This window comes from Silurus aristotelis, assembly GCF_946808225.1.
Source record: "Silurus aristotelis genome assembly, chromosome: 21".
In the NCBI taxonomy this organism is placed as follows: Eukaryota; Metazoa; Chordata; class Actinopteri; order Siluriformes; family Siluridae; genus Silurus; species Silurus aristotelis.
The window spans coordinates 431,330-443,829 of NC_139594.1; the positions used below are offsets into that span (position 1 = coordinate 431,330).

The window sequence follows — 12,500 nt, forward strand, 5'->3', positions numbered from 1 at the left end:
TTAAAAATAAAAATTTTAATTAAAAGTAATAAATAAAAAATAATAATAATAATTAGGAAATAAATTTAAATAAAAATAAGACACAATGAACATAACATAGCAGTTGAATCAGGGCTACGTGTTAAAAGCTTGTCTAAATAAATGAGTTTTCAACTGCGATTTTAAAATACTCAGCTCAGTGACGCATCGTATGTGTGATGGAAGTGCATTCCACAGCTTTGGTCCCTGGACAGCAAATGACCGGCCTCCAAACTTTTTATAGTTGCATTTAGGAACAACCAGAGAGGTATGTCCAGAGGAGCGGAGAGTTCTGGCTGGTTGGTAGACCTTTAATAATTTGGCGAGGTACGGCAGGGCCAGATCATTGATTGCCTTGAACACAAACAGCAGGACCTTATACTCCACCTTAAACCGCACCGGAAGCCAATGAAAACGTGCTGCCGCGTTTTGTACCATTTGGAGACGATTTAAAGGGCATTACAATAGTCAATCCTCGAGCTGATGAAGGCATGTATAGCTTTTTCAAGGTCAGCTTGGGACAAGAATGATTTGACCTTGCTGAGGAGCCTTAGCTGGTAAAAGCTCGCCTTCACTACTGCACTAATCTGCTTATCGAAGTGCATACTTTGGTCAAAAATAACACCCAGGTTACGCACGGTAGGTGCACACTGAGAGAGGACCAGAGAACTGCTGGGTAAGTCCGAGCTAAACAGGATGTACTCAGTCTTTTCTTCATTTAGATGCAGGAAGTTCTGAGAAAGCCACTGTTTAATATCCTGAAGGCAACTATGGAGATGGTCCAATGCAGAAGGCTTACTCTGTATCACAGGAAGATAGATCTGGAGGTCATCAGCATAGAAATGAAATTTAACATTATGATTGGAGATGAGTTGACCAAGTGGCAGCATATAGAGTGAGAACAGAATAGGATCAAGAATAGATCCTTGAGGCACACCAGATGACAGAGAAGCAACCGAGGAAGAATGATCATCCAGCATTACTGAAAAAGTTCTGTTAGTGAGGTATGATACGAACCAATTTAGTACTGCACCCTGCAGACCAACAACATGTTGAAGATGAGAGATGAGGATGGCATGATCCACGGTGTCAAATGCAGCGGTAAGGTCCAGTAACACCAAAACCACAGAGCTTTTACCATCCAAGGCTCCAAGAATGTCATTATGGACCAGCCTCTGACTTATGTAAATGTTTCTCGGAGTTGAAGTGGCAGACAAATTTCATTATCCACTGTTCAGAGGAGACTGTGTGTGTCTGACCTTTATGGTTGAATTGCGGCAAATAAACCATAGTTTCAGAAGAACAACAGAAAAGACTTGGTTGGGCCCAGAAACACAAGGAATGAACATTAGATCAGTGGAAAACTGTTTTGTTCCGACGAGTCCAAACGTGAGAAATGTGGTTCTAAGTGGTGTGTGTTTGTTAGATGTACAGAGGATGAACGGAAGGTTCCTAAATGTGTGGTTTCCACTGTGAAGCATGGAGGAGGAGGTGTGATGGTGTGGAGGAGTTTTGCTAATGACACTGTTGATGATTTATTATAAATGGAGGATCCAAGATGGCGGCGTGGCAGTAGCTCGCAGCGGCCTCTCTGGATCCAAAAATGGTGCTTTCACCATATTTAGCCCGATCTTTTACAATACATGGACACCAGAGTCAGCTGTGTTCATGTGTACGACCACCAGACACTGTTACGGTACAGTACACGGTACGGTACATACAGACCGCTCATCAGACGCTCTAAACCGGTTCTGAAACAGGTGAAAACCTGCCCAAAAGGAGCTACTTCTGCTCTTCAAAACTGTTTTGAGTGCACTGACTGGAACATGTTCAGGGAGGCTGCAACCAATGGCGATTCCATCAAATTGGAGGAGTACACATCAGCAGTGACCAGCTTCATCAGCAAGTGCGTTGATGATGTGACCATCTGCAAGACCATCACTACACGCTCCAACCAGAAGCCGTGGATGACTGCAAATGTGTGTGTGCTGTTGAAACAAAGAGACTCTGCCTTCAGACCAGAGGACAAGACGGCCTTAAGAACAGCAAGGGCCAAACTGTCCCGTGCCATCAGAGAGGCAAAGCGATCCACAACCACTTCCAGGACAGCGGAGATACTCGGCGCATGTGGCAGGGCATCCAGGTGATCACGAACTACAAAACTACATCACCTGCTTTTGACCGTGATGCCTCCCTCCCAGATGCACTGAACAACTTCTACGCCCAGTTTGAGGCACAGAACAACGTGAAGGCGAGGAAGACCACCCCTCCTCCCACTGACCAGGTGCTCTGTCTAACCACAGCTGAAGTGAGGAAAACTCTATGCAGAGTTAACCCAAGGAAGTCTGCTGGACCTGACAACATTCCTAGCAGAGTGCTCAGGGATTGTGCAGAACAGCTAGCGGATGTCTTCACTGATATCTTTAACATCTCCCTGAGCAGCAACGTTGTTCCCACGTGCCTTAAGACAACGATCATTGTTTCAGTGCCAAAGAAGTCTCCTGTCTCCTGTCTCATTGACTATCGTCCCGTCGTGCTCATTCCATCGTGATGAAGTGCTTCGAGAGGCTCGTCATGAGGCACATAAAGACCCAGCTTCCACCCTCCCTGGACCCCATGCAGTTTGCGTATCAATCAAACCGTTCCACAGAAGATGCCATCTCCACAACCCTCCATTTGGCCCTCACCCACCTGGACAACAAGGACTCATATGTGCGAATGCTGTTCATTGACTTCAGCTCAGCATTCAATACAATCATTCCCCAGCACCTGATTGAGAAGTTGAGCCTACTGGGCCTAAACACCTCCCTCTGCAACTGGATCCTGAAATTCCTGACTGGGAGACCTCAGTCAGTCCGGATCGGGAACAGCATCTCCAGCACTACCACACTAAGCACTGGAGCCCCTCAGGGCTGTGTGCTCAGCCCACTGCTGTTCACTCTGCTGACTCACAACTGTGTAGCAATGCACAGCTCGAACCACATCGTTAAGTTTGCTGATGACACGACCGTGGTGGGTCTAATCAGCAAGAACGACGAGTCAGCATACAGAGAGGAGGTGCAACGGTTAACTGCCTGGTGGGGCGCCAACAACCTGTCTCTGAACGTTGACAAAACCAAAGACATGGTTGTGGACTTCAGGAGAGCACAGAGCGCCCAATCTCCACTGATTATTGATGGCTCCTTAGTGGAGATTGTCAAGAGCACAAAATTCTTTGGTGTTCCTTGGAGGCGGTCACTCAACACCAGCGCCATCACCAAGAGCCCAGCCCAGTGTCTCTACTTCCTGAGAAGCCTAAGGAAAGCTCATCTCCCTCCCCCATCCTGACCATGTACTAAAGAGGGACCATTGAGAGCATCTTGAGCATCACTGCCTGGTTTGGGAACTGCACCGTTTTGGATCGCAAGACCCTACAGAGGATAGTGAGGACAGCTGAGAAGATCATCGGAGTCTCTCTCCCCTCTATTATGCACATTTACACCACACGCTGCATCCGCAAAGCAAACAGCATTGTGGATGACCACACACACACCCGTCACACACACTTTTCACCCATCTGCCATCAGGAAAATGGTTCCGAAACATTCGGGCCGCCACATCCAGATGGTGCAACAGTTTTTTTCCCGCAAGCCATCAGGCTACTTAATACACAGAACTAAAAGGGAACTTGCACACACACACACACACACACACACACACACACACACACACACACAACACACACTCAATGTGTGTTACTGAACAGTACAACCTGGACTTAACACTTAACACACACTCATTACTCATCTCAATCCATTCCACCACCATTTATTTATTATTATTTATACTTTACCCTACTACACAGTTTACCTGCTTTTCTTTGCACCTTTCACTGTATCGACACTATTACACTGTTTACATGCTGATTTTTTGCACCTCTTGACTGCTGCTGTTTTTTTGCACTACATTGTTCTGTTTATATTCACTCCCAGGTATAGTGTTTACAGTTCTCCTCGCACAGTCGTGTATAATCAGATTATACAGTAGGTTTACTGGTCGGTGCTATATTGGGTTTTTTGTGTTGTCTTGTGTTGTCTGTCTGCACTGTCTGTCTGTACTGTTTTTTGTCTGCACTGTTTGCACTAGGTTGCTCTCGATGCACTTTATGTAGCTTGTATTGTGTTGTAGTTCTATGTTGTTCCAGAGGACTGTGTGAACTGTGTACCACTGTGTGTATATATATATATATATATATATATGTGATTACAAATGTTGAGCTCAGTAGCTCCTAGTTTTATAACCATAGAGACTGTATAAGACTGCAGAAAGAACATCACTTATAATCTTATACTCCATTACTCATGTTAGTTCTCACTCTCCAGTGTTCTGTAGTGTTGAAAGATTTATGATCAAACCTTAGATGTCACCCAAATGAGAATGGGTTCCCCTTTTGAGTCTGGTTCCTCTCAAGGTTTCTTCCTCATAACATCTAAGGGAGTTTTTCCTTGCCACTGTCACCACGGCTGCTCATCAGAGACAAACACACATCATTCACCTTCACTGTTGATTTGTGTAAAGCTGCTTTGAGACAATGTCTGTTGTGAAAAGCGCAATACAAATAAACTTGACTTGACTTGATATGTGTATATGACAATAAAAGCCTCTTGACTTGACTTGACACACTTAACCAGCATGGGTACCACAGCATTCTGCATCGACATGTAGCCATCACATCTGGTTTACACTTAGTGGGAGCATCATTTGTTTGTTTTCCAACAGAACATCGACCCCAAACACACCTCTAGTTTCAGTAAGAGCTGTTTGTTCAAGAAGGAGAGTGATGGAGTGCTGCATCAGATCATCTGGAATAGTGGAGACCAGTTATGTGACCAGAGGTGACGACCTCATGAGGTTTATCAGAGAATGCAAAAAGTGTGCAAAGCTCTCATCAAAGCAAAAGGTGGTTACTGTGAAGAATCAAACAAGTTTTTTAACGATTTTTGTTGAAAAGAATAGAAAGACAACAAAGAAAAAACATTGAATAAGACATGTCCAAACTTATGACTGGTAGTGAATATTGATGGAAAAATGAGTACAATGATTGTGCAAGATCTCGGGGCATTCGTTCCCTAATTAACTGTAAAAGCTCCTGTTAAAGGTGAGATTGGCACAGGCTTTAGCAGAAAGATGCAAATTCCATACATTTGCATTGCTGTGATCTTTCTCTCTTCTCAAATGTAAGAAAGGTCTCTCTATCGGGGAGATGAAACAATCACAAATAAAAGTCTATTTCTATTGTCTCTTTACTCTGACATCTACCCTTGAGGAATTTGGATTCAGAGCAAATACCCCTGTAGTGAGAGGTGGCACCATACATGCCCCTAACAGAGTGTAAATCTACCTTCAAGATATGTTACATAACAATCAATTAGCAAATCCATGGGAACCTCAACTGTTCATTTTCAGGTTGAATATTCAGATTATTCAGATTTAGAGTATAAAAGACTGCTAAACTTCTAATCCTCACTCACTCTCCAGAGTAAGACCAACAAGCCTCCATCAGCATGGCCTACAGCTTCACAGCACAGAGTAGCTTAGGATCAGGGTCCCAATCCCTGGGTGTTGGCAGAGGAAGAAGGGGTTGGTCTGCAAGTGTATGTGGTGGGGCAGGTAGCTCTGGGGTTCAAATCTCCAAAGCCTCTCGGTCTATACAGGTTGGTGCATCTAGAGGTGGTGTTGTTGGAGGCTTCAGCTCTGGTGCAGGCCTTGGTGCGGGTTACAGTGCAGGTGTTGGTGCAAGCTCTGCTACACTTTTACGATCAAGCTCTTTGGCAGGTCTTAGTGCTGGGTATAGAGGTAGTGCTGGGTATGGAAGTGGTGCTGGCTTTGGAAGTGGTGCTGGGTATGGAAGTGGTGCTGGGTTTGGAAGTGGTGCTGGGTTTGGAAGTGGTGCTGGGTTTGGAGGTGGAGGTGGGGGAGCAGAAGTTGGCATCCTGGGCAATGAAAAGTTCACCATGAGGATCCTTAATGACCGCCTGGCCTCCTACCTGAAGAAGGTGTGTTTGCTGGAAAAGAGCAATGCAGAGTTTGAGCTTAAGATCAGTCAGTTTGTGGACAGCAGGACTTCACCTACTGCACGGGACTACAGCGACTCCTTAACTACCATCAATGAGCTCCAGGCCAATGTAAATAATTCTATTCTATTATTAGAGTATTTATTATTATCAGTATTATTATTATTATTATTATTATTATTATTATTTTATTATTATTATTATTATGACTTTTGCTGTAGAAACACTGGTGAAAGTACTTTGTACATTTTAATTTGTTAAGTGTTTCTTCTGCACCATGTTGGAATACATGGTATGTGGATTTACTTTTCATGGTATGTTGTCATTTTATGCTTTTTTTCCAGATTCTGGAGGCCATTAGGGTGAAAGGTCATGTCCAGCTTAACATTGACAATGCCACTTTGGCTGCGGATGACTTCAGGACTAAGTGAGACTTAAAATCATATTTTAAAACACATTTTTTAATAGATTATGAGAGGAAATGAATGTATACTTTTAAAGAAATTAGCACACAATATCTGTACACAGGTATGAGCATGAGTTGGCCCTGCGTCAGTCGGTTGAAGCCGATATCTCTGGGCTGAAGAGGCTGTTAGATGAGATCTACCTAAGCACGAAAGAGCTCACTCTGCAGATCGACACACTGCGTGATGATATGGTTTACCTCAAGAAGAACCATGAGGAGGTAATGAAGCTCTCCAAGCAAACAAAATGCTGTGTTTATATCTGTCAGGAAAATGTTATGAAGCAGGTGTTTGGTGTCGGAGCAGACCAAACACTAAATAGAAGAATTCTTTTTACATAACAGAAAGGAAAGGTGCAGGTGGAAATTTTTACAAACTATTTAGATACTCTTGTGTGCCATAAACGAAGAAATTATGCAGAACAGCAACTGAACCATCTGCTCCAACTTTAATGTATTTTAAGGAAATGGTGACCACACGCAGCCAGATGAGTGGACAGATTCATGTGGAGCTGGATGCTGCACCACAGCAAGATCTCACAAGTGTGCTGGATGACATTCGTGATCATTATGAGACCATTGCTGCCAAGAACCGGAGAGAGGTCGAGAACTGGTTTAAGGGCAAGGTGGGTTCAAAGCATTTATTTGGAAGTGCTGGAATTGAAACTCTGACCTGTTCATGAGGAGATCTGTGTATGTTTTACATTATGGTTATTAAACTTGAACTCTTTTCCATTGGCAGTTGGAGACCCTGAAACAGGATGTTTCCAGCACACAGACCACATCAACAACTCAAACAGAAATGACTACAGAGAGAAGTAAAGTGCAGAGTCTGGAGCTCGAGCTCCAGTCGGTCCTGGCTGTGGTGAGACTTACATTTCAAAATAAACATTACAAATGATTACCAAATAAACATTTACTAAATACTCGCCACATTCCTTCACTTCAGAAAACATCGCTGGGAGCAAAACTGTCAGAAACACAGAGTTTCTACGCTCAGCAGCTGTCAGGATACCAGTTGCAGGTGAGTCTGGAGGAGCAGTCTTTAAAGTCAACTATGAGAAAAGATTCTCTCTATAATATTGTTAAAGATTAATGGAATGTGTGTAAATATTATGCCGAGACATTTAGAAACCAAGTACCAGAGTCATGAAACGATACAATATAAAATATATTTAGTGTAGGACACACAAGACTGAAGACTGAGGGTTTTTTGGAACTTTTGAATCCACCTGGTCGGTGGTGAGATTCCTAGAGCTAAGCTAAGAGTTTAAAAAGGAAGTGATGTTAGAAGGCTGGCTGGGTTTATAAACAATAGATTTTAATATATGAATACAGAAATGTTTATGTTTATGTTTGAGATATCACATTTTTCTGACTGGCATTTGGTTTTGAGGCTCTGCTGCTTTGAGAGATCTACAAATCATCATTAGGAGAAGTTTTACAGGAGCAGCAAACACAGTATACTGTGCAATAAATGCTGAGATGTTTTTGTTTGTTTTTGCACCTTATTTAAAGCATTCTGTCCAATCACAGTTCATTTCATTTTAATTTCATGTAATTACATAAAAATTTCATTTTTAACAATTAACTTTTCTCAAAGTTAAAGGTTTTAAAGTAGCTTAACAGAGATAAAGCGGTTATAAAGTTGTATAAAAGAGTGTATAATGTATACGTTTAGTGCCTATAAGTTTGTCTCTTATAGTTTCCCCATTTAAAACATTTGTGTAACAAATATCCAGAGATGTACATTCAGGCAGAGCTCTTCATCAGAGACTGTTTAAGTGTAATGAATGTACAGAGTGATGCTGCAGAGAGATAAAGTAGTAGCTCAGTTGTTCTGATCAGAGCATCACAAGTTCAAGTCCCAGCACTGCACTTGTGGACCCTTGAGAAAGGCTCTTAACTGCTTAATGGATAATTGTAATAATTGTAAGTCATTCAGGAGTTTGTCTTTTTTCCAAATGCCATAAATCTAAATATTTAATCAATAAATTTACTAAAATATTTAAATCTACCAAGAGCTGTGTCTATCAAAGTTTTTGTTATTTCTTTCAATGAGATTTTGGTGCTGCCGAGTCGTATTTCACACAGCAGGCATTAGGGATTCATGTGTTATGGTGAAATGTGTGGGGGTACAGACTGAAGCCTTGTTGCTTTACCCTAGCATTTTGGAAACTCTGTTATCAGTAGTAAACATATAAACATGCCAAGAACAATACCAGTTGTATAAATACATTTCTGTATTTACAAAGGTGACGAGTCTGGAGGAACAGCTCATGCAGCTTCGTGCTGATATGGAGCGACAAGGTCGCGACTATCAGATGCTGCTGGACATAAAGACAAGACTGGAGCTGGAGATTGCTGAGTACCGGAGATTGTTGGACATAGGGGCCAGCGGAAGGTAAACTCAATCTTTAGGAATCCAATTAAATTCTTGGACTGTCTCTGCTAGTCTGCATGTGTTTGATTTGTGCTCTGTTTATGCTGAGTAAAGAGAAAAGTGAGAAGAAGCCTTTTGTTGAGGAAACCTTTACTAGTCGAGAGGTGTTTTTGTTTGTATTTACCAGTTTTCTCCTGGCTAGAAAAGATAAGAGAATGTATACATTCATAGTCCATAAATGAATGATTTATACAGTAAGGTGAACAATCTAACATTGTTGTTCTTCTCTGTTTCATCAGTGTCTTGATTCCTAACCCCAAGAGCTCCATTACCATCAGTGGTTCTTCCTCTTCCTCCTCCTCTGTTGCCGCCGCTGCCGCTGCCGCCGCGTCTGCTGCGGCTGCCGCTGCCGGAGCAGCTGCTGCTCATGCTGCTGCCACTGCTGAAGCTGCAGCTGCTGCTGCTGCTCAAGTCCTCCCTGCTGAAGCTATCGCTGAACCACCTGGGACGTAACAACACAACAAAGTCATGATGGAATGTATTTTACTGAGCGTTCCAGTCAAGTAATAAAGATCACACTGAAAACATGATACTTGTTCGCTTTGTTTTATTTCTTATTCAGAAGTAAAAGCAAAAAACGCAGACCCTGATCCTTTATTTCCTTATTATTTCTATTGCACTTTTCATAACAGACTCAAAGCAGCTTTACAGAATTTAACAGTGAAGGTGAATGATGTGCATTTATCCCTGATGAGCAAGCACCAAACAACACCACCCCACCGCACACTACCTCACAGCACCCCATCACTCCACCATACAGCACCCCACACCACACTACTCCACCCCCACACTACACTACACCACACCACCACACACTACACTACCTCACAGCACCCCATCACTCCACCATACAGCACCCCACACCACACTACTCCACCCCCACACTACACTACACCACACCACCACACACTACACTACCTCACAGCAACCCATCACTCCACCATACAGCACCCCACACTACACTACCCCACACCACACCATACTACACTACCACACACTACCTCACAGCACCCCACATCACCCCACACTACACTACCCCACACCACACCATACTACACTACCACACACTACCCCACAGCACCCCATCACTCAACCATACAGCACCCCACATCACACCACTCCACCCCACACTACACTACCCCACACCACACCATACTACACTGCCACACACTACCCCAGAGCACCCCATCACTCAATGATACAGCACCCCACACCACTCCACCCCACACTACACTACCCCACACCACACCATACTACACTACCACACACTACCTCACAGCACCCCACACTACACTACCCCACACCACACCTTACTACACTACCACACACTACCCCACAGCACCCTATCACTCAACCATACAGCACCCCACACCACACCACACCACTCCACCCCCCACACTACACCACCCCGCACTACACTACACCACACCACCACACACTGCACTACCACACACCACCCCACACTACACTACCCCACAGCACACCATCACCCCACACCGTGCAAAACCGCACGGTGCCCAACCTTACACTACCCCACACCATCCCATCACCCAACACCATGCAACACATCACCACCCCACACTACACTATCGAACACTACCCCACCCCACACTACACTACCCCGCAGCACCCCACAACGTGCAACTCCACACCACCCCAAACCACACCACTCAACACCAATGGTTATAAACCGCATATCATACATTTGATTGGGTCTGCTTACATTAATCAAGGATTCTGCTTTCATTGTCTTTCATGTCATCTTGCCATGGGAATAGAACAGGAGGGGAATCTGCCTGGTTCCAATTTGGGTGTAAGATGCATCTCTGTACCCAGAAGCAGTGCTGGGTTACAGAGACACTCTTACACATTAGAACCCTCATAAAGTTCACTAAAGCGTGATGTTAAGTCAGGAATACTTGAGAACATGTTGGATTTATCACCCACTGACAATCAGACATATTTGTGCATAATGTTTATGTGCAGGAACTCTAGGAACCCAAATAAGCATAGATAAGATGGTTTTTTTTGTGCTGGCTGTTATCACATGTTTAATCTGCAAGATTTTTACTGTGAAATATAAAAATGTGATTTCAAATGTAGATACACTGACTTTTTATAAAGGCCCATTTCCAAAGACCTCTCAGACTAAAAACCCCTATTGAATTAGTCCTAAATTCATAAATCCATAAGAAAACCCTCTGTTTAGCTACACTGTCAAGATTAGAGACAGATATAAAGGTCTATTAATTAACTATTCCTTACTCACAAACAACATAAAGCCTTCATAAAGAAGGTGCACAGAAAGGTTCAGAATAAAGTTAGGAGTTAGGGGTAGAAATCGAGTTAGCGGTTGGGGTTAGATGTAAGAGTAGAAGAGAATAGATTTAGGGGTAGCGTTTAGGGGTTAATTAAGGGAAATAAAAGTTATTAGATGAAGAAAATCTAACTCAACTCATCAACACTCAGTATCAGGTTGTGTATTTCCCACTCAGCCTTCAGTGATTTTCTGCTTGAATCAATCCACCTTCTAATACTATAATAATGATGCCATATCTACAGAAAGCATCAGCATTAGAGAGAAGTGCAGTAACACAGAGTGAAGCATTACAGATGGAATCTCATACAGTGAGAATGAATTTTATTACTAAAGCAAGAAACCCAATGAACACAATTCAACACGTCTTCTATCTCTAGCAGAAGCACTAAGCTTAAGGCTGTAGGACCTGATGAAGGTCACCGGGGTGGACCAGCCCACAATATAGCAAATGAATAGGATGCAGTTCCAGATTTAATGTTTATGCAAAACTAAAGTTTGTTTCCATATGAAAAGGTTCAATATTACATATCTAGACAGAAGGGAAAACATGCTCAATTGCAGTCATTTTTTCAATAAATATTGAGTTTGGCCCATGACTTCGTCCCAGTTTTTAATTTTGGCCCACTGTGAATTTGAGTTTGACACCACTGGCCTAGATAGTTTCTTTGAACTGGGGTAGACAAGACCCAAAATAAATAGTATAGCCTCTCTCTACAGTGCTCCAGACCCACTGAGAAACGTCCGGCAGGTGTTTCCAGGCTGCTAATCTCTCTGGACTGACCTCTGGTGTGCTCTGCTCTAGGGGCCTCCTGAGAGGTGGCAAGCCCCCCATCTGCAAAATTCTTAGGTGGAGGCTAAATCGTCAGGATCTCTTGGCTGAAGCTCTCTTATTAAAGATAACTCCTATCTGTCCTCAGATCTGTGAGTTCCTTGGGCTCACTGCCAGAAAGATAGCTTTGCTTTCTATTCGTTTTAATTTTACAGCATTATCTTTTTCTGAATAACAGAGAGCAACAGAAGCTAGCACCGTCTCCACTACATGTGTTCTTATTGCTTCCTGGTCGTGCTGTCACCCTGCCAGTCACCATTTTATTGGACAGTTTACACATGTGATGCAGAGCATGGTCATGCGGAAGCATTCCCAAAGCGTTGTTGACCCAGCTCGAGTTCCTCAAAGGGAACATTACATTATGACCTGCGCTT

The 12,500-nt window shown here is 43.2% G+C and overlaps 1 protein-coding gene across 2 annotated transcripts in view; it reads left to right on the plus strand.

Moving 5' to 3' along the window:
* LOC310716780 (keratin, type I cytoskeletal 50 kDa-like) overlaps window positions 1–9,507 on the plus strand; it is a 37,577-nt gene extending 28,070 nt beyond the window's left edge. The window contains exons 1-8 of one of the 2 annotated variants that reach the window (XM_083524209.1): window positions 5,504–6,182; window positions 6,416–6,498; window positions 6,600–6,756; window positions 6,999–7,160; window positions 7,277–7,399; window positions 7,484–7,558; window positions 8,790–8,938; window positions 9,217–9,507. In XM_083524209.1, the coding sequence (XP_083380335.1) occupies window positions 5,562–6,182; window positions 6,416–6,498; window positions 6,600–6,756; window positions 6,999–7,160; window positions 7,277–7,399; window positions 7,484–7,558; window positions 8,790–8,938; window positions 9,217–9,430 (1,584 nt within the window). In that variant the 5' untranslated portion in view covers window positions 5,504–5,561 and the 3' untranslated portion in view covers window positions 9,431–9,507. Of the gene's footprint in view, window positions 1–5,503; window positions 6,183–6,415; window positions 6,499–6,599; window positions 6,757–6,998; window positions 7,161–7,276; window positions 7,400–7,483; window positions 7,559–8,789; window positions 8,939–9,216 lie in introns of those variants that run through there. The other variant, XM_083524210.1, reaches the window with a different exon arrangement.
* The last annotated feature ends 2,993 nt before the right edge of the window (window positions 9,508–12,500 follow it).